Below are 25,899 nucleotides of genomic sequence, written 5' to 3'. Positions count from 1 at the left end.
TATGTGAAGTTTTAGCTCAAAATAACTCATAGATATTTTTTTATAGCATGTTAAATTTGTCATTTTTGAGGGTTTTTGTGTGTGTCCCTTTAAATGCAAATGAGCTGTTGCTCTCAAGAAAAGGGCGGAGTTTCAAGAGCTCATGTTAGCAGCTCCCATTACCTCATGCAGAACAAAGACTATAGAATAACACAAGATGCGACACTGGTATTGTTTTGAATGGGAGAAAGTGCAACGCGCAATATCAAAGTCCCTTTAGTCTTTGGCAATATGGCGGAATAAGTCCCGCCTTCTAAATAAGAGCCAGTCGCTGATTGGTAAAGTCATCGCATCACTGCAGCGGCCGCTAGAAGCTCCGGTTTCTATAGAAACAGTCAGACACACGACTCTGAAATGAGGCACAAGAGATGTGCATTTAGGACTGCGCATTAGCTTGATCCAGCCTAAAAAATACAGTTTTTTGTCATGATTCGAGCATTTAGAAACAAAATTTATGAGACAGTTGTTCTAGAGAGCATTTGATTGAACTGAAGATTTGACGAGAAACTGAAGTGTGATGTGATGTCATGAAAATCCGTGATCCATTTTAGCAGAAGTGAGAGACTGTAAGTTTTGAATGCTTTTATCTCCCAAATGCGAATTTTGTCATTGTTTTGGAACACACCAGCTTATTCATAACATTAAGGCTAACATATTCATACTAAAAGCTAAAAAACTTAAATTTTGATTTCAGGGGGACTTTAAAGTCATTGATTAGCATATTCTGTCATGATAATCTATAAATTGCTTGTGTGGTAACTGTTGTAAAATGCCTAAAGAGCCAGAGAATATATGCTGCATGAAGATAGAGCAGGTACAGTTTAGTTTAATTATGGTTATAAGTTATGTTGTCATCTTCCATTCATGACATGCTATTGCATTTATGTTACATATTGCGATAACTTGACCTCACCCATTTGTTGCGTGCTCTCGTGGAGCGAAGTTTATGTAAATTTCTGCTTTAGTCCTTAAGCAGAGATTTCTTTTAAAGAAAATATCTCCCTTTGCTTTGAACTTTGAGTATTGTAACTTTGCAGATGTTGTTTATGCTCTAACAGCAACATTACACACTAACTAAAGTTAAAAAAGTGAAATCATAATCAACCACCCCTTTAAACAATTCTGAATGGCTAAGAAAACTAGACAAAATTAGTAATCTCCCACACATGGACAGTCAGAAGCATATCTCCATCCATCACGATGCTTGGATTTAAGTACAGGATGTCCTTCTAGATCATGACAAGGCATCTGCTGGTCTCAAGCAGAATGCCAGTTGTCATCAGTACCAATACAGGACCTGCACACAGAACACTAGAGCACATACAAAAATACACAGGATTCACCACTTTTTCAAGGTTGGCCCGGGTTTTAACTATAACAGGAAATATTCCCAAAACATACTGATAAGTTGTACTTTTCTCTCAGTCAGAGGTACAGACAATATTCATCATTATTTTCTAGTGTTTGAAAATGAAAATGAAAATAAATGCTTTAAAATACATTGAAGAAGTCATTCAAATAATTGAATATTTAGAAGGATAAATGTTGATTAATAACTTGATTATAAATCACTCAAAAGTTATATATTGTTGCAGCAGTGGATTCCAGAATCCACCCCCTTCAAAAGCATGGATCCATCCATCCTTCAGATTTTCAGGCTGCTGGTGGTGGTGTAATGGTGTGGGGGATATTTTCTTGGCATATTTTCACTTTGGGCCCCTTAGTAATTGAGCATCATTTAAACACCACAGCCTACCTGAACATTGTTGCTGACCATGTCTATCCCTTCATGACCACAGTGTACCCATCTTCTCATGGCAACTATCAGCAGGATAACGCTCCATGTCACAAAGCTCAAATCATCTCAAACTGTTTCGTGAACATGACAATGAGTTCACTATACTCAAATGGCCTCCACAGTCACCAGACCTCAATCCATTAGAGCACCTTTGGGATGTGGTGAAACAGGAGATTCGCATCATAGATGTAAAACTGACAAATCTGCAACTATGGACCAAAATCTCTGAAGAATATTTCCAGCACCTTGTTGAATCTATGCCACAAAGAATTAAGGCAGTTCTTAAGACAAAAGGGGGTCCACAGTACAAGGTGTACTCAATAAAGTGTCCGGTGAGTATACAGTATATTGTATATCTACAATTACTATACAGAAGTTCTCAACATTATATAGGTGCTGGTCATATAATTAGAATATCATCAAAAAGTTGATTTCTTTCACTAATTCCATTCAAAAAGTCAAACTTGTCTTTATATTCATTAATTACACACAGACTGATATATTTCAAATGTTTATTTCTTTTAATTTTGATGATTATAACTGACAACTAAGGAAAATCCCAAATTCAGTATCTCAGAAAATTTGAATATTACTTAAGACGAATACAAAGAAAGGATTTTTAGAAATCTTGGCCAACTGAAAGTATGAACATGAAAAGTATGAGCATAGTTAGTTGAGACCTTAGTTGGGGCTCCTTTTGCCTGAATTACTGCAGCAGTGCGGCGTGGCATGGAGTCGATCAGTCTGTGACACTGCTCAGGTGTTATGAGAGCCCAGGTTGCTCTGATAGTGGCCTTCAGCTCTTCTGCATTGTTGGGTCTGGCATATCGCATCTTCCTCTTCACAATACTCCATAGATTTTCTATGGGGTTAAGGTCAGGCGAGTTTGCTGGCCAGTTAAGAACAGGGATACCATGGTCCTTAAACCAGGTACTGGTAGCTTTGGCACTGTGTGCAGGTGCCAAGTCCTGTTGGAAAATGAAATGTGCATCTCCATAAAGTTGGTCAGCAGCAGGAAGCATGAAGTGCTCTAAAACTTCCTGGTATATGGCTGCGTTGACCTTGGACCTCAGAAAACACAGTGGACCAACACCAGCAGATGACATGGCACCCCAAACCATCACTGACTGTGGAAACTTTACACTGGACTTCAAGCAACATGGATTGTGTGCCTCTCCTCTCTTCCTCCAGACTCTGGGACCCTGATTTCCAAAGGAAATGCAAAATTTACTTTCATCAGAGAACATAACTTTGGACCACTCAGCAGCAGCATGACAATGAGTTCACTATACTCAAATGGCCTCCACAGTCACCAGACCTCAATCCATTAGAGCACCTTTGGGATGTGGTGAAACAGGAGATTCGCATCATAGATGTAAAACTGACAAATCTGCAACTATGGACCAAAATCTCTGAAGAATATTTCCAGCACCTTGTTGAATCTATGCCACAAAGAATTAAGGCAGTTCTTAAGACAAAAGGGGGTCCACAGTACAAGGTGTACTCAATAAAGTGTCCGGTGAGTATACAGTATATTGTATATCTACAATTACTATACAGAAGTTCTCAACATTATATATACAGGTGCTGGTCATATAATTAGAATATCATCAAAAAGTTGATTTCTTTCACTAATTCCATTCAAAAAGTCAAACTTGTCTTTATATTCATTAATTACACACAGACTGATATATTTCAAATGTTTATTTCTTTTAATTTTGATGATTATAACTGACAACTAAGGAAAATCCCAAATTCAGTATCTCAGAAAATTTGAATATTACTTAAGACGAATACAAAGAAAGGATTTTTAGAAATCTTGGCCAACTGAAAGTATGAACATGAAAAGTATGAGCATAGTTAGTTGAGACCTTAGTTGGGGCTCCTTTTGCCTGAATAACTGCAGCAGTGCGGCGTGGCATGGAGTCGATCAGTCTGTGACACTGCTCAGGTGTTATGAGAGCCCAGGTTGCTCTGATAGTGGCCTTCAGCTCTTCTGCATTGTTGGGTCTGGCATATCGCATCTTCCTCTTCACAATACTCCATAGATTTTCTATGGGGTTAAGGTCAGGCGAGTTTGCTGGCCAGTTAAGAACAGGGATACCATGGTCCTTAAACCAGGTACTGGTAGCTTTGGCACTGTGTGCAGGTGCCAAGTCCTGTTGGAAAATGAAATGTGCATCTCCATAAAGTTGGTCAGCAGCAGGAAGCATGAAGTGCTCTAAAACTTCCTGGTATATGGCTGCGTTGACCTTGGACCTCAGAAAACACAGTGGACCAACACCAGCAGATGACATGGCACCCCAAACCATCACTGACTGTGGAAACTTTACACTGGACTTCAAGCAACGTGGATTGTGTGCCTCTCCTCTCTTCCTCCAGACTCTGGGACCCTGATTTCCAAAGGAAATGCAAAATTTACTTTCATCAGAGAACATAACTTTGGACCACTCAGCAGCAGCAGTCCAGTCCTTTTTGTCGAGACGCTTCTGACGCTGTCTGTTGTTCAAGAGTGGCTTGACACAAGGAATGCGACAGCTGAAACCCATGTCTTGCATACGTCTGTGCGTAGTGGTTCTTGAAGCACTGACTCCAGCTGCAGTCCACTCTTTGTGAATCTCCCCCACATTTTTGAATGGGTTTTGTTTCACAATACTCTCCAGGGTGCGGTTATCCCTATTGCTTGTACACTTTTTTTCTACCACATCTTTTCCTTCCCTTCGCCTCTCTATTAATGTGCTTGGACACAGAGCTCTGTGAACAGCCAGCCTCTTTTGCAATGACTTCTTGTGTCTTGGCCTCCTTGTGCAAGGTGTCAATGGTCGTCTTTTGAACAACTGTCAAGTCAGCAGTCTTCCCCATGATTGTGTAGCCTACAGAAGTAGACTGAGAGACCATTTAAAGGCCTTTGCAGGTGTTTTGAGTTAATTAGCTGATTAGAGTGTGGCACCAGGTGTCTTCAATATTGAACCTTTTTACAATATTCTAATTTTCTGAGATAGTGAATTTGGGATTTTCCTTAGTTGTCAGTTATAATCATCAAAATTAAAAGAAATAAACATTTGAAATATATCAGTCTGTGTGTAATGAATGAATATTATATACAAGTTTCACTTTTTAAAAGGAATTAGTGAAATAAATAAACTTTTTGATGACATTCTAATTATATGACCAGCACCTGTATATATAAAGATGTTGAAAACTTCTGCACTGTAATTGTAGTCCATATATATGTATATATGGAGGACAAAACATGTTTTCTGATTATGATCTGATTATGAAATGGTCTTTCAAAAACAATATTTTCTTTGAGGTCAGGTAGGAGGCTAAACATCTCATTTTGCTCAAACCATATTCAAGTAGACACAAAAGATGTAGGAAGGCATTTTAAAAAAGGTTCAGATTAGTGAAACAAGTGTTTGTGAAAGGTCAAGCTGTGGACATTAGGTCTCGCACACATACACACACATACACAGACACTGCATGACCGGCGGTGCCACTCGTGGTTAGTGATATCATTATGGCAGTTTTGCATGGGAGGGTTTAGGGCTATCTTGCTAATGGAGAGTGACAGTGGCTCCTTGCTGCCGAAGCACACTGCCCCAGAACATTTGGAGGTGGGGTGCGCTGGGGGGGTGGGGGTGGAATCGGGGGTGGCCCATGCCTCCCCACCACCACTGCGCATCATTAGTTCAGTCTAACTCTTTTCCACACTCTTGATTGTCTGGCGGTCATTTGTGCATTTATGTTCATCATTGTATATATCAAACGCAGTAATCAGTAAATAAAAAAACAATAAATGAAAAAAAGTAGGGTCAATTAGACAGTTCTTTGGAGGATTAAATATATATTTAACTTAAATACTTATACTTAATTAACTTCTTAAAAATCTAAATTATTCCATACATTATCAGTAGTGTAATACAGATATAATATTATTTGAGCAGGTAAAAGGAGTACATACTGTTTTTGAATTAGTTTTCGATTACAGAAAATCTACATTAACAATGCAATGTTTTTGAGGAGTCTGCTCAGGTCTTTTCTGTCTGTGTTTGGCTACAGGCTTTGACTTTGAGGATTATGAGGTCTCCATAGGGAACAGTCTTCTTCGGATGAACTGTTGGGGGAGGGGCTTCCATATGAGTGTTTTCTGGTCCACTAAGCACTAGATACAAACAAGCACACACAATTCATGCACTGACCCCCTCTGAATCTCTATGGCTGCTGGTATTTACTGATTATTGACAACTGCTGACTGAATTCTGCCTCTCTATCAGGTTCAATTGAGGTTTATTGGCATAAATATTGAAGTATTTACAAAAAAATATAGAGGAATATTTCAGTTGAAATAAAGAACGTAAAAGAATGCTAAAATTTTATTTTAGGGTCCAATTCTCACTATTAACTAGTTGCTTATTAGCATGCTACAATGAAATTGGCTGTTTATTAGTACTTATAAAGCACATATTAATGCTTTATTCTGCATGAGCATATTCTATATCCCTCAATCTTACCCATTTCCTAACTACTTACTAACTATTAATAATCAGTAATTAGGAGTTTACTGAGGCAAAAGTTGTATTTAATAGTGAGAGTTGGACCGTAATCTAAAGTGTGACCAAAAAATATTTGTTCATATATTTTTATATTTAAGACTTTATTTAATAAAATACTTTTATAACCTTTGGGTAAAACGTTTCACTGTATAATTAAATAACTTTCTTGCTTTAAATTCAGTTAAATCACAATGCCTATATCGTCCACTTTTAACTTAATAATGAGTAACTTTATTATGACTCTACAGTTTACCATTCAAAAGTTTAGGGTTGGTAAGATTTTTTTAATGTTTAGAAAGAAGTCTGTTATGCTCACCAAGGCTGCATTTATTTAATGAAAAATACAGCAAAATAGTAATGGTGTGAAATATTATAACAATTTAAAATAACTTTTCTATTTCAGTATATTTTAAAATGTAATTTATTGCTGTGATGATGATTTTTTTAAAACATTATCAATGTCTTTACTGTCACTTTTGATTCACTTTGCTGAATAAAACTAAGCATTCTTAAAAAAAAAAAAAAAAAAAAAAAATCTTTCTTACTGAATTAATTATAATACCTCCATGATTAAACATTTGTTTTTAACAATGTTGGGAATACATTAAATCTAGCAAAGCTGACACAAAAAAAACAGATGAAATGACCTTAAGCCATGCTTAAATCAAAACCCTATAGACACAGTTGGGTCTCAGTAAACTGATAAAGGTTCTTCAGGTCAAAGATGGAAATGAGGAACAAGAAGACACAATTATGAATACATAGATTAGTTGTGAGCTGCACTCCTAACAACTCCACATTAACATTATGTACACTTTTCGATCTCTTTCCACTCTGCAATAAATTCGGTTAAGTGGGTATCTTTCGCATTTTGCTTAAGTGGGCATTTTAACGATGAACGGGTTAATAGCATTACAGGCTAATGTCAGGGAGGTAAAAGGGCCCTTATTGGACCATGTGCGTGTGCCAGAGTATACTGGGAGCAGCGGCGTGTTTCCTGGAGGAGCTGGATGATGCCATTAGGATTGAGAAAATGAGCTCAGATCACTTAATTAGCAGTAAATAAGTGCTTAGCTGGGCCGGGAAATCCAGTCAGGGTCAGAGGCTTTTTAAAGACTTGATTTGGGTTCAGATTTTCATCTGTAGGAGTCACCCAAAACAGTTCTGCTGAGATAAGACAGGACGATTTAATGATAGCAGACATATTATTTAGAGTTCATACAACTTAAACATTACTTAATTCTAAAAGATGATCAGCGATTTTGATTATAAATGACAAAAAGACTGCTTTCAGTGCAGTGTTGTTTGTCCACAAAACCTATAATAATAATAATAATAATAATAATAGACATTTCAAATGTCAGTCATTTACCCCAGTGATAACATAAAACTGGTAAAGGGGGAAAGAAAAGGGCTGAATTATTTTCCTCCAAGTAGAAACTATTGTTGAATGCACAAGAAATTGCCTGGCCTTTAGATGATAAACTGTTTTCCCTTAAAGAGCTTTCCAGTCATTCCTGTGAAGGCAAAATTCTGATAGCATACCCCCCTGTTTCCCTGTAACAGCTCAAACTCTTACACAAGGTGTGAAACTGCACCTCTAAGGCACACACACACGTTTTCATGTTTTATTGGTACGTTCCATATACATAATTTTTATCCTGTATAAACTGTACATTCTATTTCCTATCCATCACAGAAAATACTTTCTGCATTTTTACTTTTTCAAAAAAACATCACTTAGTAATTAATAAGCTGATTTCCATTATGGGGACCAGAAAATGGATTTTGGATATTGCCATCTTAAAGAGGACCAGGACCACACACACACACACAGGTTTGTTTTTGTGAATTGTGGGGAGATTCCATAGGCGTAATGGTTTTTATACTGTACAAACCGTATTTTCACCCTACACTACCCCTACCCCTAAAGCTACCCATCACAGAAAACTGTGCACATTTTTACTTTATCAAAAAAACTCATTCTGTATGATTTATAAGCCTTTTGAAAAATGGGGACATGGGGAAATTTCCTCATAAGTCATCCTCTCCTTGTAATACCTATATCATACCCACGTCATTATACAAATTTGTGTCCTGATATGTCACACACACACACACACACACACACACACTGCTGTTGTCATATTTGTATGCATGCAAACATAGACATACAAAACATCAAAATCTATGAATAAAGTACTACTTCAAATCAACATGTAGACTCTAGATTAAACACAAAATACATGGTTGTGGATTACCTTTTTATTTCAGCCTCATATTCTAAAGTTTCAGAAAACACCTTCACAAAACACAGAAACTCTACATTTGTCGGGGTAATGCAAAAACTGCTCAATAAATTTAAAAACACTTTACAAATAAATATCAGCAAACAAATTGTGAACTCAAAATCAATAAATAGTTCAATAAATCATTATAAATAATTAGAACATGAATTTCACAACATTAAAAACTTTCTTTAAAATGACCATATTTCACTTATGAAAATCTTATTGCATGGTGTGTCTATGAATAAATGTCCAGCTGATGCCCCTCCTCTCTCTCTCTCTCTCTCTCTCTGTATCTCTTGCCTTGGGCCATGACAGGATTGGTAACATCACTGCTCCCTTAATAGACTGTGACACGTGCAGTACCCAGCATTCCCTTTTCTCTTTATTATTGAGTAAGAATAAACAAAATAAAGGACCCCCATCTGAAGCTAGTGGATGTACGTGTTCAGGTGGATATTAGGGTTTAAGAGTCATTTGCGTTTGGGTTTGTTAGTGCTTGTACATCAGCATTTCCTAAGTGAAATATTAGTAAAAGAGAGGATTCTCTCTAAATCTTCACAAAAGTGGCCTCAGTGAAACAACCCACCTCCTTAACATTTTTTCTTTTTTAATTCCTGGTGTAGTTGTATCTCGATGAACATTTTTCTGCAGTAAAGGTAACAGAGATTCACACATCTTTACCAAAAGAGATATTTGATGAGATGCAAAGGTACACAAAATCTCACACACATCACTGAAGATGGAAGAGACATGCAAGAGTCCATCACTGTATTCGGGACAAGAAGAAATTTATATATATATATATATATATATATATATATATTCTGTCTATAAAACCCTGTTTAGTTATAATTGGAAACTTTATTTTTAATTTATTTATTTTATTTTAAACTAATGACAGAAATAATGTAAATTATAAAATATAATAAAGTATATATAAAATATATACAAATATTTATATCAATAAATGAAATATCAATAGCTTGATACAATAGATGACATTAATTTGGATGTTGAATTTAATTGTTATTATTTATTTTGATGATATAGCAGAACTGAAACATTTACCAATTTTACTCTGCCAGATCTGAATCACAACAACGTAGAAACTGTGGAGAAAAACAGATGAAAACTTGTGATTTTAGGATGAAAATGAGTAAGTTACCACAATTATTCATAGACTCTTTTCCCCTTTTACACACACGCACACACACACACACACACACAAACACACTTGCTCAACTGCCCCCACACCAGTTGTTTGGTTGTTGGTTTTGGCTGAATGATCGACTGCAAGCATAAAGCGATAAATCAGTCATCATGCAGTGTGACTGGACACCCACCTCACAGGTGTATTGTGGATACAGTTCCTGAGAGAGGTCAGTGGTGGGACCAAAAGTCCCACCTATTTCTTTTGCAGAAGAAAAGCTTTGGTAAGTTGTGCTGTCCGTATAAGATGCCCACCTGAGGTCCTCCATGCCCACCTGAGAGCTTCCGTACATGCAAGGCTGGTGCTGTGCGGTGTCCATACTGCAGGGGGCACTGTGCACAGGGGCCGTCTGTGGGGAGAGCTGGTAGGTGAAGAGGTGGTATGTGGGGTCATGCGTGGGAGGGGTTTCAGTGAGGGTGTGATCACCTGCAGAGAAAAAAAAAAGAAAAAAAAAACTTGTTTCAATCATTCCAGTAAAGATAAATTAGCATTTCTGCTTTAAAAGAATTGCTCTTTGTTTAAATAGTTGGTTTCTGCTTGCTTAGAAGAGTGCCACAGACCTTTTGAATTAATAATAACATGCATCCAGGAAGGCAAAAAGTTTACAGAGTGCTCACTGCTGCATACAGAAAAAGGTCTAGACAACATAAATGACAAGGAAGAAGTTGGCTCCTAAAATAAAACATTTAGGAGCCCAATTCCACTGATAAATAATAAAAGTGGTTCTTTTGTTTACAAATGTTTTTTATCTAAAAATTATATCTTGATTATCTCTAAAGTGGACACTCTGAATCTAAATATATCATGTCAAGTCAGCAAACAATTTATCATCATGTCAATTATTGCCACAACAGCAGGGGCACTTTTTACCCCAAATAGCATATTTTACATATTTTTCAGTTATTGAAAAACTGTTGACTTAACAAATCATTTTTATATTTTTCTCTCGAATTATATTCAGTAATTGTATCGATTCTTATTTGCTATAAATCTATAACATTTTAAAAATGTGAAATATTACATCAAATTAGAGCAGAAATTAGCACTTTGCATCAAGGATCAGCTAATTTTCCACTTGCAAAATGAAGTGTGTATGTTTAGGAAAAGATTCCCTGATTCAAACCTCAACACACAAGGAAGATCAAGGCCGTTTCGTGAAAATTTTGAACTGACTCATTATAAAGAACCAGTTCGAATCAGACATCACGGCACAGGCTGCGTTTGTTGTTGCATCATTGCATGCAGAAAATAACTGCTGTCACATTTCAAAGGCTGAGCCTTCCGCAGGTCGCATACATCAAATTCCAAAGTATGAAAGAAATTACAGTCATTTACAGCTCACAAATCTTAACATTCTATAATGGTTACTTTTGGCTTGCTGAGTTTGGGACACTTAATATTCTGCAATATTTTTGACATGACTGCAGTGACACTATCGGATGAGAACCGAACCGAGCTGGATGATGACATCACTGTTTAACTGCTTTATAGATGAACTGATCCATAATTGATGATGAACTGAACCGAATCAACACTGAACTGATTACATCTGAATAATGACCGTTTACTTTTGTCTTTTTAGAGCTGCGTTACAGCAGAATTGAAGTTTGTTTGTATCATTGAATCATTATTTTCCTGTTTACCACTGTAAAGCTGCTTTAAAACAATTTTGTATTTTATAAAGCACAAGTGCTATGTAAAAGGTGACTTTTATACTTTAGTAAATAGAGTAAATAAATCTTACCTATAATCAAAATATTATTACACAAAAATTAAATGTACCTGAAGTGTCGGAGCAGGTGTAGCCAGGACTGGGTTTTTGTGTCACAGTGTATTCTGACCGAGAGACAGAGTCAGGAGAGGGTGGAGCTACACGCTGCCTTGCAGTACTACGTGGTACAAGTGGATACTCCTTACTATGAAAAAACACAAAATAGGCATCAGACACATTGATTCCTATAGCAGAGACCCAGACAAAATTGGAAAAAATGATGATTAGAGGAAAAAAAGGGATATTTCAGAATCCAAGTAAATCATGGTACTTTTAGGGGAAGAGTCACAATACACTGGCACTAGGGTTGATAGATCAGGGTGTTAAAAGAGAGAGAGCAGCCTCATGATTTGCACTGGCACGGCGGGGCGGCGAGGGTAAGGGATATCATTTGCACAGTACTGATCGTTTCTAATTAAATTTCTAAGCTAAGAGACAATTACAGAAGCTAAAAATCTTTTCTATACCCCCTTTCCAATCGGACTCATTCCTCTTTCTCTCTGTTTTCTCTCTCTCTCTCTCAAAAACGCATTTATTCGGACACACACACATTAGCCCTTCAGTGACCTCTCTGTGTGACAGCGTGTTGTGCTGCTCTGCTCTTAATATTGTTACACTATAAATATCCCTCTCTTGTGTGTCACATTCAATACTGTCAACATGCAACACAAAGCTTTGACTTTTGTTCCCAAACCCTGCTAGTTAAAAGGACAACATATTCTCTGTGTATCTAAAACTACAACATTAGTGGCTACGAGATGCAACACACAATGACATGCAGGCGCATACAACATACATAAATGAAAACTGAAAAAGATACAGTACATTACTGATTTATCATTACTCACAGACTCAAACTCATGGTGCTGTTATAATCTACTATAGTAAAATATGCTTGCGTGTGGACATGCGTACGTATTGATATGTTTCAAATATGCGTGTTCCACCTTGGTGTACGGGACATGCGATGCAATTCGATATCGTCATTTCCACGGAAACCTTTAGCAAATGGATTATTCTCAATCTTCAGCTGAGTGATCTAAAAAAAAAAAAAGAGGATTAAAGATGAATACTCTGCTGCTTTCGGCAAACCTATCCATTTATTTATGATCATAGGGGTCTTGCTGCTTACTGTGTGGTTCTGGTAGGAAGTTACAGCGATGAAAGTCGTCTCAGGAAAGGAGTGTGTGCAGAAACTTGTGTTGCTGGAGCCAAAGCTGTTCCTCTCATCTGCCTTCACGATGTGCAGGCGAGGTTGGTATTTATGCATGGAATTTAAAATGATCTGCAGCAAATAACAGGAAGAGATTTCCTGGTTAACTTACTGGCTATGTGTGCAGTTCAATGAAACTGAGGTGTAAACAAGTTCATCAGCAAATTAAATAACCATTTCAGTCTGATTGACATCATTACTGACATGTCCGAAAGGGTCCAGGTGGTTGTTGGTGAGTTTGAGTTTCTGGAAAGAGACGAGCTGTCTCATCCAGTGAGCTCCTGAAGCCGGTGAGTCTGGGTGCACATACAGCCGGCCTGGAATCGCCGGCTCGGCTTTACCACTGATGGACCTGCAGAGAAGATAGGAACGGGTTAGTCAACTATAAAGAAGATTAGAACTTTCTGTCTGCTCCACAATTCTAAGATAAAAGTTCAGGTTCAGGCAAAATGAGCTTCTGTCTCAAAGTGTCTCTGCTCTGTGTGGATCCTCCACGCACTGAACAATATAAACTAACTGAGGCTCATAATTACATGATTCATGCATCATTTCACAACAACAACACAGTTCATTTTCCATTAATCCATATTTACACTATGCATTCCTCCATGCATTTATTTAGCTACATCTCTCACTTTCATTCATTCATGTTCAGTAGCCTTTCATACAATTAAAATGCTCACCACTCTAAACATTTGTAATAATATGCTAATTTAATATTCATTGTTGTAAAAGAATTAAACATCTTTATAAAAAAAAAAAGTTGACCTTTCTATTCATTTATGAATATTACTATTATAATTTATATAAATGATATTTTATTAATTTCACTGTAGTTCTTACCATTTGTTATCTGCAAATTTATACCGATGCTCATCAGCTGAAATAATGTCCATCAGTAAGATATATTTTGCTTTGGGATTTAGGCCTGTTACCTTTACTTTGTAGCTGGGAAACATTCGTCTGTAAAAGATTAATGATGAATTATTAAGAGCCAGCAGCACATAATAATAATACATACATATATACAATATTTAAACAAATATACAATATATACAATATACTGTGCACTGGAACATCCTGATCCATGAACTCATTGTATGTAAAGAAAGAGCACTTTTTCTTTCTTTTTTTTTGTGTGTGGAATAATGCAATAATTTTAAATAGCTGCAGATTTATATCTAATGAGAGTCCCTGAAACTATCACATATGTTTAGAGATATGTTTATCAATTTCAAATGTATTCAAAGTCACCCAATCTAGTTAAAAAAGGAATAGATTTATTTGGAAATAAATCAAACAAAATATTTTTTGGCATCCGGAATGTTTGAATTTGATGACAAATTTTGCCTTATTTCTGTGTACTCTGTTGTCCTCCAAGGGGCTTTTGCTCCTGCCTGATTGACAAATTGTGTTGATCCATGAATATTCAATAAAGAGAAATAAATGTTTTTGAAAGAAAGAAAGAAAGAAAGAAAGAAAGAAAGAAAGAAAGAAAGAAAGAAAGAAAGAAAGAAAGGTGTCACTCACCGACCAGCTTTGGTGATGATCATTTCTGTAGAGACATCATGAAATTTCGCCCACAGATCTCTCTCGTGCAAATAAACTTTGATTCCCTCCATACCCTGCACGAGAGGAGCGGCGAAAAAGAAGGGGTGAAATGGAAATTACTGCTGATTTTCTGCTGATTTTGAAATTATTTTAACATATTTCTGAATATGTTGACAAATATAGCAAGCATAATAACAATAACAAAATATATTTTTTAAATAAAAATGCGTATCCTGTCATTTCTTTTACGTTTTTTTTATTTATTTACCATACAGTTTTTTTATTAGTCCATACGGATAGGCTAATTGATATGATAATTGTGAAAATAGTTGAGAACGGCACTTAATAATAATATCGAATGTGAAAGCAAATTAAAAAGATATGCGTGTACATTTTGAAGATAGCCATAACAACAAACGATCTAAATACACTACGTGCTAAATACACGTAGGCCTAATAATACACTCATGTAATAATGAATGTGATGCTAGAAAAATGTCTATTTGTTTTGTAAACATTATTAATTCCTTTTTATAAGCTTTATCTTCGGAGTGAATATCCTTCGTGCAATAAACAATTTCCACTTAAAATAAACAACAATACCACCACCAATAATAATTATAATAATAATAAAATAATGACAATAAAAAATAAATAAATAAATAAAAAAATCTGACAGCAGAATTTTTGATTTGCATAGCCTTCTCGGGTAGGCTACACGTGCACAGTCATGGCTGACCTGATGGGAGAGCTGAGTTTGCAGTGGAGGCGACCCGGTTTTGCTCCGACCGTGATGTCCGGAATCTTTATCGTTCTCGAATTCCATTGCTGGGGAATCGCCGCCGGAACACGACTGTAGAGATCCGAACTCTAAATCCGCCATATCCCCGTTTGAGTTTAACTACAGTGAACTAAAAATGCGCAATGGAAAATGGTAAAAATGTTTTCAGCAGGTGATCTCTAGCTTTTATTTAGCCTACCAAAAAAACACAAACTCATGATGTCCTTTTAAAATGGGCACAAACAGAAAAGATTCATTTAAATTCTTATGAAATGTGAATTAGATAGGCTACAAATGATTTTGCCTTGATGAAAAAGTTTAGCGTTTTCAGTTAGCCTATTCTTGCGTTCGATTGAGACAATTTTAGAACAGAATAAGAGCGACGTTTTTTTGGCTGACAATGTAAAACGTTTATAAATAATATGTATAGACCGAGTGTCAGAAAATCTCGATTTGCAGGCTGCTATATTGAAAAGCTTCATTTATTCCTACAGAGTCCAAATACTTACGTTTATGTTCTCTTTAGCCTGTATTATCCTCGCATATACTCGGATTTTTTGCCATCTCTTACCTCATTGTTAAAGGAGCTTTTCGTTGCTGACTTAATTCCGAAACATAGATTTAAAATGCATCTCACTGATTTGATAGGCAGTTTCTCCAATAGACATATATTTTTTTTAATCTCCTTGAAAATAAAATGAGAATATATTAGCAAAAGAGTTTAGAACGTTTTCATTTGGATTTCCCTCTCTTCTCAGACACCTTTGCCAATCTCTGTCCCTTCATCTGCCCTGTCTCTCTTTTCTTCCTCCATCCATTCTCTGTCTCCCAATAGCGTGATGCTTTCGACGTCGTCACATATTTTTCATTCACACACTCATGACACGCCATGTCCAAACTCGCACACGGCGACAAAATTCACAATAAACTCCATAATCTAAATCTGCTTGTTCCCATGAGCTTCATAAATACAAATCTAAAACTGAGGAACACGCCTAAATAGCGTAAGAAGAGAAATTCACTATACTCACATTTAGGGTGCAGAATTAATGGTCAAGCTGCAATGTGCTCGGTAAAAAATCGGCGCTTGTCAGTCAACATCACTGCGCGCGACGGCTGCGCGCTGCGGGGTTAAAAGTTGAGGAGGTCGAAAGGAGGTAACTAGGCGAGCGCTCTGTCTTCTCTTTCTTTCTATGTGCGAGTCCCCTTGTATTTGTTTGTTGGTGACAGAACACAACATTCCCTCATAATACTCTGGAAATATTATTTGATCTAATAATGAACGAGCTGTGTGTCCAATGACGCGCGCTCTCTGTCACTCATACACTAGTCCACATTACTTCAAAACAGGCTTCCATAAATAAGACAAGTGGATGATAACAGGATAGCTTGCACTACTGAGCCGTGGGAACATTGCTCGTTAAGATAAGACGGTAATCCCGCAATCGTCCGACTGCGGCGAGATAAAGTCAGGACACCGCGGAGAGCGCGAGTTTGACGCTGAGCTCGTGACTCGTTGGTATTTGGATAAGGCTCTGTTTAATGTGACTTTGACAAATGACAAGATAATTTGGCACATCGGGTTTCCTCACGATTACTTAATTACTAATGACTATTATTTTCGTTGTTGTTTGTGCTGAGTGACGGATGGCTGAATTTATATCTCATCAGTTGCTGTGGGCTATAAGCCAGAATAGACACAAACAGGATCTGTAAACCAAACCTCAAACCACTTTCCATAATTTATTTATAATAAATCCATATAGGTCATGATTCATATTAGGAAAACATCTCCAAATATTACCAATATCAGCAGACAGATACAGCCTTTATGCGCCACCTAGTGCGCTTGCGTAGGCTATTACTTGTTTATTAACGTCTACATTTGTGTGCACTGCTTTCAGAGCTCCATGTAGCCTACGGAAGTTACGCTTAAATAACCAATTAAATATTTTTGTTCCTGATACACAAAGCACCACAATAAGAAAAGACATTCATGAAGTTGTAAAAATGGAAAAAATTTAAGAAACAAGCAGGTGTGTAGTTTATACATGAAATGCTTTACTTATTCTGCATTCAGACAAGATACAGTCGTCAGTATTTTTCTCCTTCATTAAGGCAAACGGCATAGATCTATCAAATCAAGCTCTGTCATCTCACATACTGCTCCAGTGTAAGCTGTAGTATAATGTATTATCTCTATTAAGTAGCATGGGGAAAAAAAATAAACATACTTCAAGACCAAACACAATGACCAACAGAGACATAAGCAAGAAACAACAAAAATATGTTTCAGAGGCTGATTGTTCAGGCCAATTCCATAGTAGCCACTTAATAGGACTTGAGTGTGTGTGTTCAGGCAAACCTGAAGGGCACTTCACAGCTCTGTTCAAGCAGACAAAAACGCTGCCTAACTGTAAACATGAACAAACATAAAAGAAAACATCTTAACACAACTTTAAAAAATGACCTAATTTGTCCACTCAGATATTGGCTTTCACCCTATCAAAAGACCCTGAAAAGATGAAAAAAAACAAAACAAAAAAACAAACAAACAAAACAACTTAAAACTGAAACCTGAGAAGAGAAACAAAGGAAGAAAAAAAAAATCCAGCTGCCATAACAACGGCAATCTAAAGGGGCTTAACCCATCTCTAATTTAGCCACATGTTAGTAATAAGATTCGATAACAAAATTAAGGTGTTACAAAACTCATAAATGTCCATCGTACATTTAAGTTACACAGTAAGCTTCAGAGTTAAAATTACCAAAAAAAAACAAAAAAAATCCAGTATTACAGGTTTTCCATTACAAGCACTGTTTTTTGTTTAATTGTTGGTTTTAAATGGTTCCTAAAGAAATAACAGACAGACTAACATGCAAATAACTATTATATAACAGTGTGACGGGTGAAATTCACTGAGTGGAGAGCAGATGGAAATCGAGATAATAGGAGTATCGAATTATTACATATCACAATGGGGGGTGGGGGGGTGAGTCAGCACATGCAGCAGAAAGGGGGAAGGCTTTCATTCTTTTCATTCACTGTCCAGGATCTGTCTTCAGGTAATAATGCGTGTGTGACAGACCCAGCAATGGTTCTCCATCATGTGAGTCTGTACACTGTGATGACATGTGAATATGTATGTGTGCTATAAGGGGACATGGCTAAACAAGTACGAAACCGACTCCCCATTATGCGTTCGCCTAATGGCTTCAGCCAGGATCATAGAAATGTCGATCACCTGCAGAGAGAGAAAAATAAAATCAGTCATAATGTGCAGAGCAAAGAACAACAAAAAAAATATGCTATCTGTAAAACAACCAAATCAGATATAATATTCCAGAGGTTAAAACCAGGTTATACTACTGTTCAAATGTTTGGTTTAAGAATTTAATACTTTTATTCAACAAGAATGCATTAAATTGCTGTTCTCTTGAAATTGGTGTTCTTTCTATTCATCAAAAATCCCGAAAATGTGTTTTCAAAAAAAAAAAAAAAAAGCAGCAGCAATATTAATTTATAGCAAAAATACTGATAATAATCAGAAACATTTCCTGAGCACCAAATCAGCATATTAGAATGATTTCTGAAGGATCATGTGACACTGAAGACTGGAGTAATGATGTTAAAAATTCAGCTTTGCATCATAGGAGTTAATTACATTTTAAAATGTATTCAAATAGAGAACATTTCTTTTAAATTGTAATATTATTTCTCAATATGTATGTTTTTACTTTATTTTCAATCAAGTAAAATCTAACCTGGGATAACTTTAAAAAGAAAATATGTTTATGAATTACACATTTATGGTAAAATTGTGAAACCATAATGGAGTTGCAGTTGCAGATCAGCGCCAATTTCCCAGTTTGTTTTTAATCAGATTCACAAGCTTGGGATTCAATTCTGACTTTGAAATACATATAAAACAATTACTGCCTAATCATATTATTATGTATATTACATAATTGTGTGAACTGATAACATTTGTTTTCATTTAAAAAAAAAAATCTATTTAAACAGACACAGATTATTTAAAAAAAAAACTCAAAAATCATTATCTAAATTGATTGTGATTATTTGGAAATTACACAGCCCTAAACCATAACAGTTTTTTTAATATGATAAATGTCTGTGCCTGAATCTTGTTGCAGTGTTTGATTTTGTCCTCCTGTGGAATTGTGTTGGTGACCACAACAGCCTCAAAGTTGGCATTGTTGATCCGAGAAATGGCAGGCCCAGAGAAGATACCATGAGTTAAGATGGCGTAGACTTTAGTGGCTCCAGCAGACACCAGTCTGATAGAGGACAGAGACACACATGCAGTTAAAACAGACAGGCCTGTATGGAGGCATGACAGATTACCAAGATAATCCTGAATGTGCATGTGTTTGAGCATGAAAGTGATAGTCTGTCATGCGAATCCTCACTTGTCAGCAGCGTGACATACTGTCCCGCACGTGTCCGCCATGTCATCTACTAAAATCGCCACTCGGTCCTTCACGTCCCCAACCAGCACCATACGATCCACCTCATTGGCCTTCTTTCGCTCCTTATGGATTAGGGCAAAGTCCACGTTCAGTCGGTCTGCGATGGATGTCACTCTGATAAAACGAACACACAATGCTTAGGTAACATTCTGTACAACACTGAGAAATGATGATGGATGCATTCAGGCTTCTCTGCAAGTGTCGCATACAGACATCACAGATAGACCACATGCGCAAATGTTACAATAAAAACAAGTACAAAGTACAAACTCCAGTGTGCGTAAGCTCACTCACTCACTTGAGTGCCTTAAAATGGTTACAAAAGGGGTCGCTGTAGTCAGTCCATTTCTCCAGAAACAAATCACATGATGTAATCAGCATGATTAAATTAGCCAAGCTTTAAAAGGCTTCAAACAGATTTAAAAAAAAATGCCCACTACTATAATGTACAGCTAAAGGTTTAGGCCAAGCCATCCACTGTTAGCAGAGAGTCACACACTCACACATAAACACACAAAAAAACCTGACATTTCCTTACCCTCCACACCTAAAAGAGTAAAACACACTCATGTCCATCGTCTTCAAGAGCCTGATCAACATTATAAACTACAAATCTTAGCAACATAACAAAAGGGTTATGTTGCTTTAAATCAAATTATATGCAATCCAATACTCATAAATATGATACATCCAGTTTGTTTAAAAAGAATGTATTGTAAGAAGGAAAAACAGAGAGAAAATTAAACTGACAAGAAAGAAAGTGAAACCAGGAAAGAAATGGGTGAGGAAAAGAATAGGTCTCATTCACTGAAAATTGTTTTAAAATCATTCAAATTGGTAAGCGGCAGTCCGAATTTAGACCACGTGCATACAGACACTAATTTAGTCTTAACCTCATTGTAATGTTAATCAATTTGGAGTATCCTAAATTCACCGCCTCTCGCCCAAAGTTAGCAATTTCCAACCATTTCTATATATGGGGTTTCCACACAGCTATTAGTCATTTAGCAAACATGGAAAACTTAGGTCATTTTCCCTCATATATATCAAAAAGAAGAAAAAAAAAAAAGTGACCTTATATATATATATATATATATATATATATATATATATATATATATATATATATATATATATATATATATATATATATATATATATATATATATATATATATATATATATTAAGATTTGGCAAAGGCTGCGATTATTTTACGTGCAACTTGTCAGAGCTGTACGGCTCTGTGATCAGTAGTAAATGCTTCTCCATCTAAAAGCCAGAGGGAAACAACAGAAACAACAAATATGCACTGCCGCAGAAGTAGATAACACGTCATATAGATTGAAGATGAATATGCAAAAGAGAGCTTCAAATAGATGAAACGCTTTGATTATTTAAACCTGACTAATAAACACACGACTATCTTATTCTGTGTAAGAAGCCACATCATCTCACAGAAAGATGCTCAACTGTTGTTATGATGTAAGTTTGGAGTAAAAACATGTTAATAAAGGTCTTTTGTTGGACAAGATGTTAATAAATGCTTCTCTTGTCTGGAAAGATGTTTGACATGTGTTGCTTTTTTAAATGTACAATATAAGCGACTCGACTTCGCAGTGCTTTCAGATGGAAAAAATAATCAGTCTTTGCGATTTAAAAACCGCACTAAGAATCGCGTTTAAGCATTTTATGTTATTTTTCGTATTGTGCGATAAATCGTGCAGCCCTTATTTATTTTATATCATCTATGACAAATTATAAACCTATAAAAAAAAAAAATAAACATGTTTATAAGACCACTGAGAGTATGTGATTTTTGCATGTGTGTGGTTTCAGTTGATGCTACATTTTTTTTGTTAAATTTAGAATATACATATACACACACACACACAAAAAAAATAAAAATAAAAATATTATATTATATATATAAAATTTTTTTTTTTTTATTAGCGGGTACAGAAAGTATTCAGACCCCCTCAAATTTTGTTATATTGCAGCCATTTGCTAAAATCATTTAAGTTCATTTTTTTCCTCAATGTACACACAGTACCCCATATTGACAGAAAAACACAAAATTGTTGACATTTTTGCAGATTTATTAAAAAAGAAAAACTGAAATATCACATGGTCCTAAGTATTCAGACCCTTTGCTCAGTATTTAGTAGAAGCACCCTTTTGATCTAATACAGCTATGAATCTTTTTGGGAAAGATGCAACAAGTTTTTCACACCTGGATTTGGGGATCCTCTGCCATTACTCCTTGCAGATCCTCTCCAGTTCTGTCAGGTTGGATGGTAAACGTTGGTGGACAGCCATTTTTAGGTCTCTCCAGAGATGCTTAATTAGGTTTAAGTCAGGGCTCTGGCTGGGCCATTCAAGAACAGTCACGTTGTGAAGCCACTCCTTCGTTATTTTAGCTGTGTGCTTAGGGTCATTGTCTTGTTGGAACGGTAAACCTTCGGCCCAGTCTGAGGTCCTGAACACTCTGGAGAAGGTTTTCTTCCAGGATATCCCTGTACTTGGCCGCATTCATCTTTCCCTCGATTTCAACCAGTCGTCCTGTCCCTGCAGCTGAAAAACACCCCCACAGCTTGATGCTGCCACCACCATGCTTCACTGTTGGGACAGTATTGGACAGGTGATGAGCAGTGCCTGGTTTTCTCCACACATACCGCTTAGAATAAAGGCCAAAAAGTTCTATCTTGGTCTCATCAGACCAGAGAATCTTATTTCTCACCATCTTAGCAAACTCCATGCGGGCTTTCATGTGTCTTTCACTGAGGATAGTCTTCCGTCGGGCCACTCTACCATAAAGCCCCGACTGGTGGAGGGCTGCAGTGATGGTTGACTTTCTACAACTTTCTCCCATCTCCCGACTGCATCTCTGGAGCTCAGCCACGGTGATCTTTGGGTTCTTCTTTACCTCTCTCACTAAGGCTCTTCTCCCCCGATAGCTCAGTTTGGCCAGACGGCCAGCTCTAGGAAGGGTTCTGGTCATCCCAAACGTCTTCCATTTAAGGATTATGGAGGCCACTGTGCTCTTAGGAACCTTAAGTGCAGCAGAATTTTTTTTGTAACCTTGGCCAGATCTGTGCCTTGACACAATTCTGTCTCTGAGCTTTTCAGGCAGTTCCTTTGACCTCATGATTCTCATTTGCTCTGACATGCACTGTGAGCTGTAAGGTCTTATATAGACAGGTGTGTGACTTTCCTAATCAAGTCCAATCAGTATAATCAAACACAGCTGGACTCAAATGAAGGTGTAGAACCATCTCAAGGATGATCAGAAGAAATGGACAGCACCGGAGTTAAATATATCAGTGTCACAGCAAAGGGTCTGAATAATTAGGACCATGTGATATTTCAGTTTTTCTTTTTTAATAAATCTGCAAAAATGTCAAAAATTCTGTGTTTTTCTGTCAATATGGGGTGCTGTGTGTACATTAATGAGGAAAAAAAAATGAACTTAAATGAAAGTGAAAAATGTAAGGGGGTCTGAATACTTTCCGTACCCACTAAATATATATATATATATATATATATTCTATTTTTTTTATTATTTTTTTTAATTATTATTATTATTATTATTATTATTATTATTATTGTATATTAATAACAACAACAATAATAATAATAATAATAATAATAATAATAATAATAATAATATATATAATATATATATATATATATATATATATATATATATATATATATATATATATATATATTTTTTTTTTTTTTTTTTATTATTATTATTATTATTATTATTATTATTATTATTATTGTATATTAATAACAACAACAACAACAACAACAATAATAATAATAATAATAATAATAATAATAATAATAATAATAATAATAATAATATATATATATATATATATATATATATATATATATATATATATATATATATATATATATATGTGTGTGTGTGTGTGTGTGTGTGTGTATTTTATTTATATGTGGAATGTCAATAGTTTTCTGACAATCACACACCACACATAAATTTCTGCATACACGTGGTTACTGAATGAGACCCAATGTTTTTGAGAAGACAGGAGAGGAAAGAGAAAACACACCTCTTGGCTCCACCGGCATCAGGAGAAACAATGGTGCAATTCTTCCATTCATTGATGTTCTCTTTTATCCATTTGAGGACTGCTGGCTCAGCATACAAGTTATCAACAGGGATGTCAAAGAATCCCTAACAACACACAAAAACACATTGACTTAAAATCATTCCTAAAAACATTAAAAAAAATTCAGTGTCCAAGTCTCACAACTGTAAAATGCAGAAGAAATTTAATGCCCACCCAGTTTTACTTGTGCCTGACTGTAGGGTTATGTCACTGATCTCTGTTCATGAGAGATAAGGGTTTGTTCTGAGTGTTTGGAGGGAAGGCTCAGTTTCACTGCGTGTACCTGAATTTGAGATGCATGAAGGTCCATAGTGATGATGTGGTCTGCTCCGGCTACGGACAGCATGTTGGCGACCAGCTTGGCTGAGATTGGAGCCCGACTCTACCAAAAAAAATTCTCACTCGTAAACATACACTTGTAAACGGGTATCATCATGACCGCTAACTACAAACACATTAACAGGAAAAGAGCAAGCATAATTATCCATGCCTTGTAAGTTGCCAAGAGGCCAGAAAAGAAGAAAACAAATAACATACACTGACGCCACATAAGAAAGACTTACAGAAAGTAGCCCACATGGATCCACCAACAGTGATGTGATTAATGTATGATTAACTGTGTGTACGTGTTAATAAGCAAGCTGTTCCTCTCACCCCCACCTTGTCCTTCTTGTCCTGCCGAGCGTAGGGGAAACAAGGAATGACCGCGGTGACTCTGGATGCTGACGCAATCTTACAGGCATTGATCATGATCAAAAGCTCCATAAGATTGTCGTTTATTTCTCCACAGCCACTCTGGACAATATAGACATCTTCTCCACGCACACTCTCTCCTATCTCCACACTACACACACAGACAGACAAAAAAAAAAACAGGCAAGGCTGAGTCCCAGTCACTAAAGATAGTGCACTATAAATCTATATTTGCCTGCCTGATTACAGGGGAGTATCTGATTTGAGCTGATATTTAATATGGTCTTCACTGGGGATCAGACTGTTAACCATTAAAAAGCAAACTGAAACTGTTACGTCAAGAACCTTGCTACATTTATCATGTCAGGAGCAGATAAAGAGAGAGACACACATTTTATCTTCTCGGGTCACAAGCATTCCACTCATCTTAAATGTCAATTATATAAACACAAACAGCAGAGCCAACATGATCAAGATACGACAGTGGTTGTGTACCTGCGTTTTTTAAATTACGTCTAATGTGTATAGTAGTATTACAACCAATAATAATAAAATAACTATAAAAAAAAAACATCGCTGCACAAAGCTGCACTTTAAGAGGGCGCATTTAATAACAGTGTGACTCCTCACGTGGCAGAGGAGGCCAGACAGGACGTTTAAAATTAGCATTAGCAGCCCCAGAGTCACATGCTTAATGCAGGTGCATGCTGGGAAAGTGAGTCTGTTGCCTGTAAGAGGCACCTTGCGCCAGACGACATCTTCCAATTCAGAAAACTACAAACTAAAAAAACATATGGTTACCATGTGTTTACCATTTCGCTTATCATAGCCAAAACATTCAGGGAAAGCATAGTTTCAGTATCAATTCTGACTGTAAATAACTCACCAGGTTTCCTGATTGCTGAATTTTTTGGTAACCACTTTCCCCAGCTCGAGTCCCAGTCGGTCTGCAATCTTCTGCGACAGATCCGGATGCGAACTGCCACTAAAAATCTTTATATTTGGCATTCTGGGCTGATCCGTGGTGCCTATAGTGTCGGGATGTACAGTGTTTTTTTACAAAACACTGTAAGTAAAAATTATCTTCTAAATCAATGTTAACCTCAATTAAGTGCGTGCAGAGGGCCTCGGTACCGGTTATCTCTGATTCGGGTCCGTCTGCGCAGCAAATGTACTATGTGCCTTTGTAGCCCCACCCCGCCCGCTTCAAGGTAAAACACGCCCATAAACTGTGACGCGCGTCAATTTCTGGGATATGATTGGATACATTGCTGGGTGCTAGATGACTGGCAGCTTAACAGAGATACGCGCAACACACGTTAATGATGTTTGAGTTTACAGTTTCAGCATGATGTTCAT

At 36.6% G+C, this 25,899-nt stretch overlaps 2 protein-coding genes across 9 annotated transcripts; both read right to left on the bottom strand.

The window, feature by feature from the left end:
• Positions 1–8,643: 8,643 nt before the first annotated feature.
• tbx5b (T-box transcription factor 5b) lies at positions 8,644–17,098 on the bottom strand. Of its 5 annotated transcripts, none has more exons than XM_048187373.1 (10): positions 16,242–17,098; positions 15,169–15,340; positions 14,409–14,503; positions 13,722–13,841; positions 13,083–13,230; positions 12,798–12,950; positions 12,613–12,704; positions 11,677–11,810; positions 10,028–10,320; positions 8,644–9,793 (listed from the first exon to the last, which is right to left on the bottom strand). In XM_048187373.1, exons 2-10 carry the CDS (start codon positions 15,310–15,312, stop codon positions 9,758–9,760), a joined length of 1,215 nt encoding a protein of 404 aa, XP_048043330.1. In that variant the 5' UTR covers positions 15,313–15,340; positions 16,242–17,098; the 3' UTR covers positions 8,644–9,757. The 5 variants fall into 5 exon arrangements, with proteins under 5 accessions (XP_048043330.1, XP_048043332.1, XP_048043328.1 ...); XM_048187375.1 differs by having other exon boundaries at positions 10,149–10,320; XM_048187371.1 differs by having other exon boundaries at positions 8,644–10,320.
• Positions 17,099–17,249: 151 nt separating this feature from the next.
• On the bottom strand, positions 17,250–25,734 carry prps1a (phosphoribosyl pyrophosphate synthetase 1A). Of its 4 annotated transcripts, none has more exons than XM_048187376.1 (8): positions 25,427–25,734; positions 24,502–24,691; positions 24,131–24,229; positions 23,788–23,912; positions 20,240–20,248; positions 19,642–19,815; positions 19,350–19,509; positions 17,250–18,455 (listed from the first exon to the last, which is right to left on the bottom strand). In XM_048187376.1, the coding sequence occupies exons 1-8, from the start codon at positions 25,546–25,548 to the stop codon at positions 18,363–18,365; spliced, it is 972 nt and encodes a 323-aa protein (XP_048043333.1). In that variant the 5' UTR covers positions 25,549–25,734; the 3' UTR covers positions 17,250–18,362. The 4 variants fall into 4 exon arrangements, with proteins under 4 accessions (XP_048043333.1, XP_048043334.1, XP_048043335.1 ...); XM_048187377.1 differs by having other exon boundaries at positions 24,508–24,691; positions 25,427–25,733; XM_048187378.1 differs by lacking the exon at positions 20,240–20,248 and having other exon boundaries at positions 25,427–25,732.
• Between the last annotated feature and the right edge of the window lie 165 nt (positions 25,735–25,899).

The sequence above is a fragment of the Megalobrama amblycephala genome, linkage group LG4 (assembly GCF_018812025.1).
Source record: "Megalobrama amblycephala isolate DHTTF-2021 linkage group LG4, ASM1881202v1, whole genome shotgun sequence".
Lineage (NCBI taxonomy): Eukaryota > Metazoa > Chordata > Actinopteri > Cypriniformes > Xenocyprididae > Megalobrama > Megalobrama amblycephala.
Note: the sequence above shows the minus strand (reverse complement) of the source record. Positions and strands in the feature narration are given on the sequence as shown.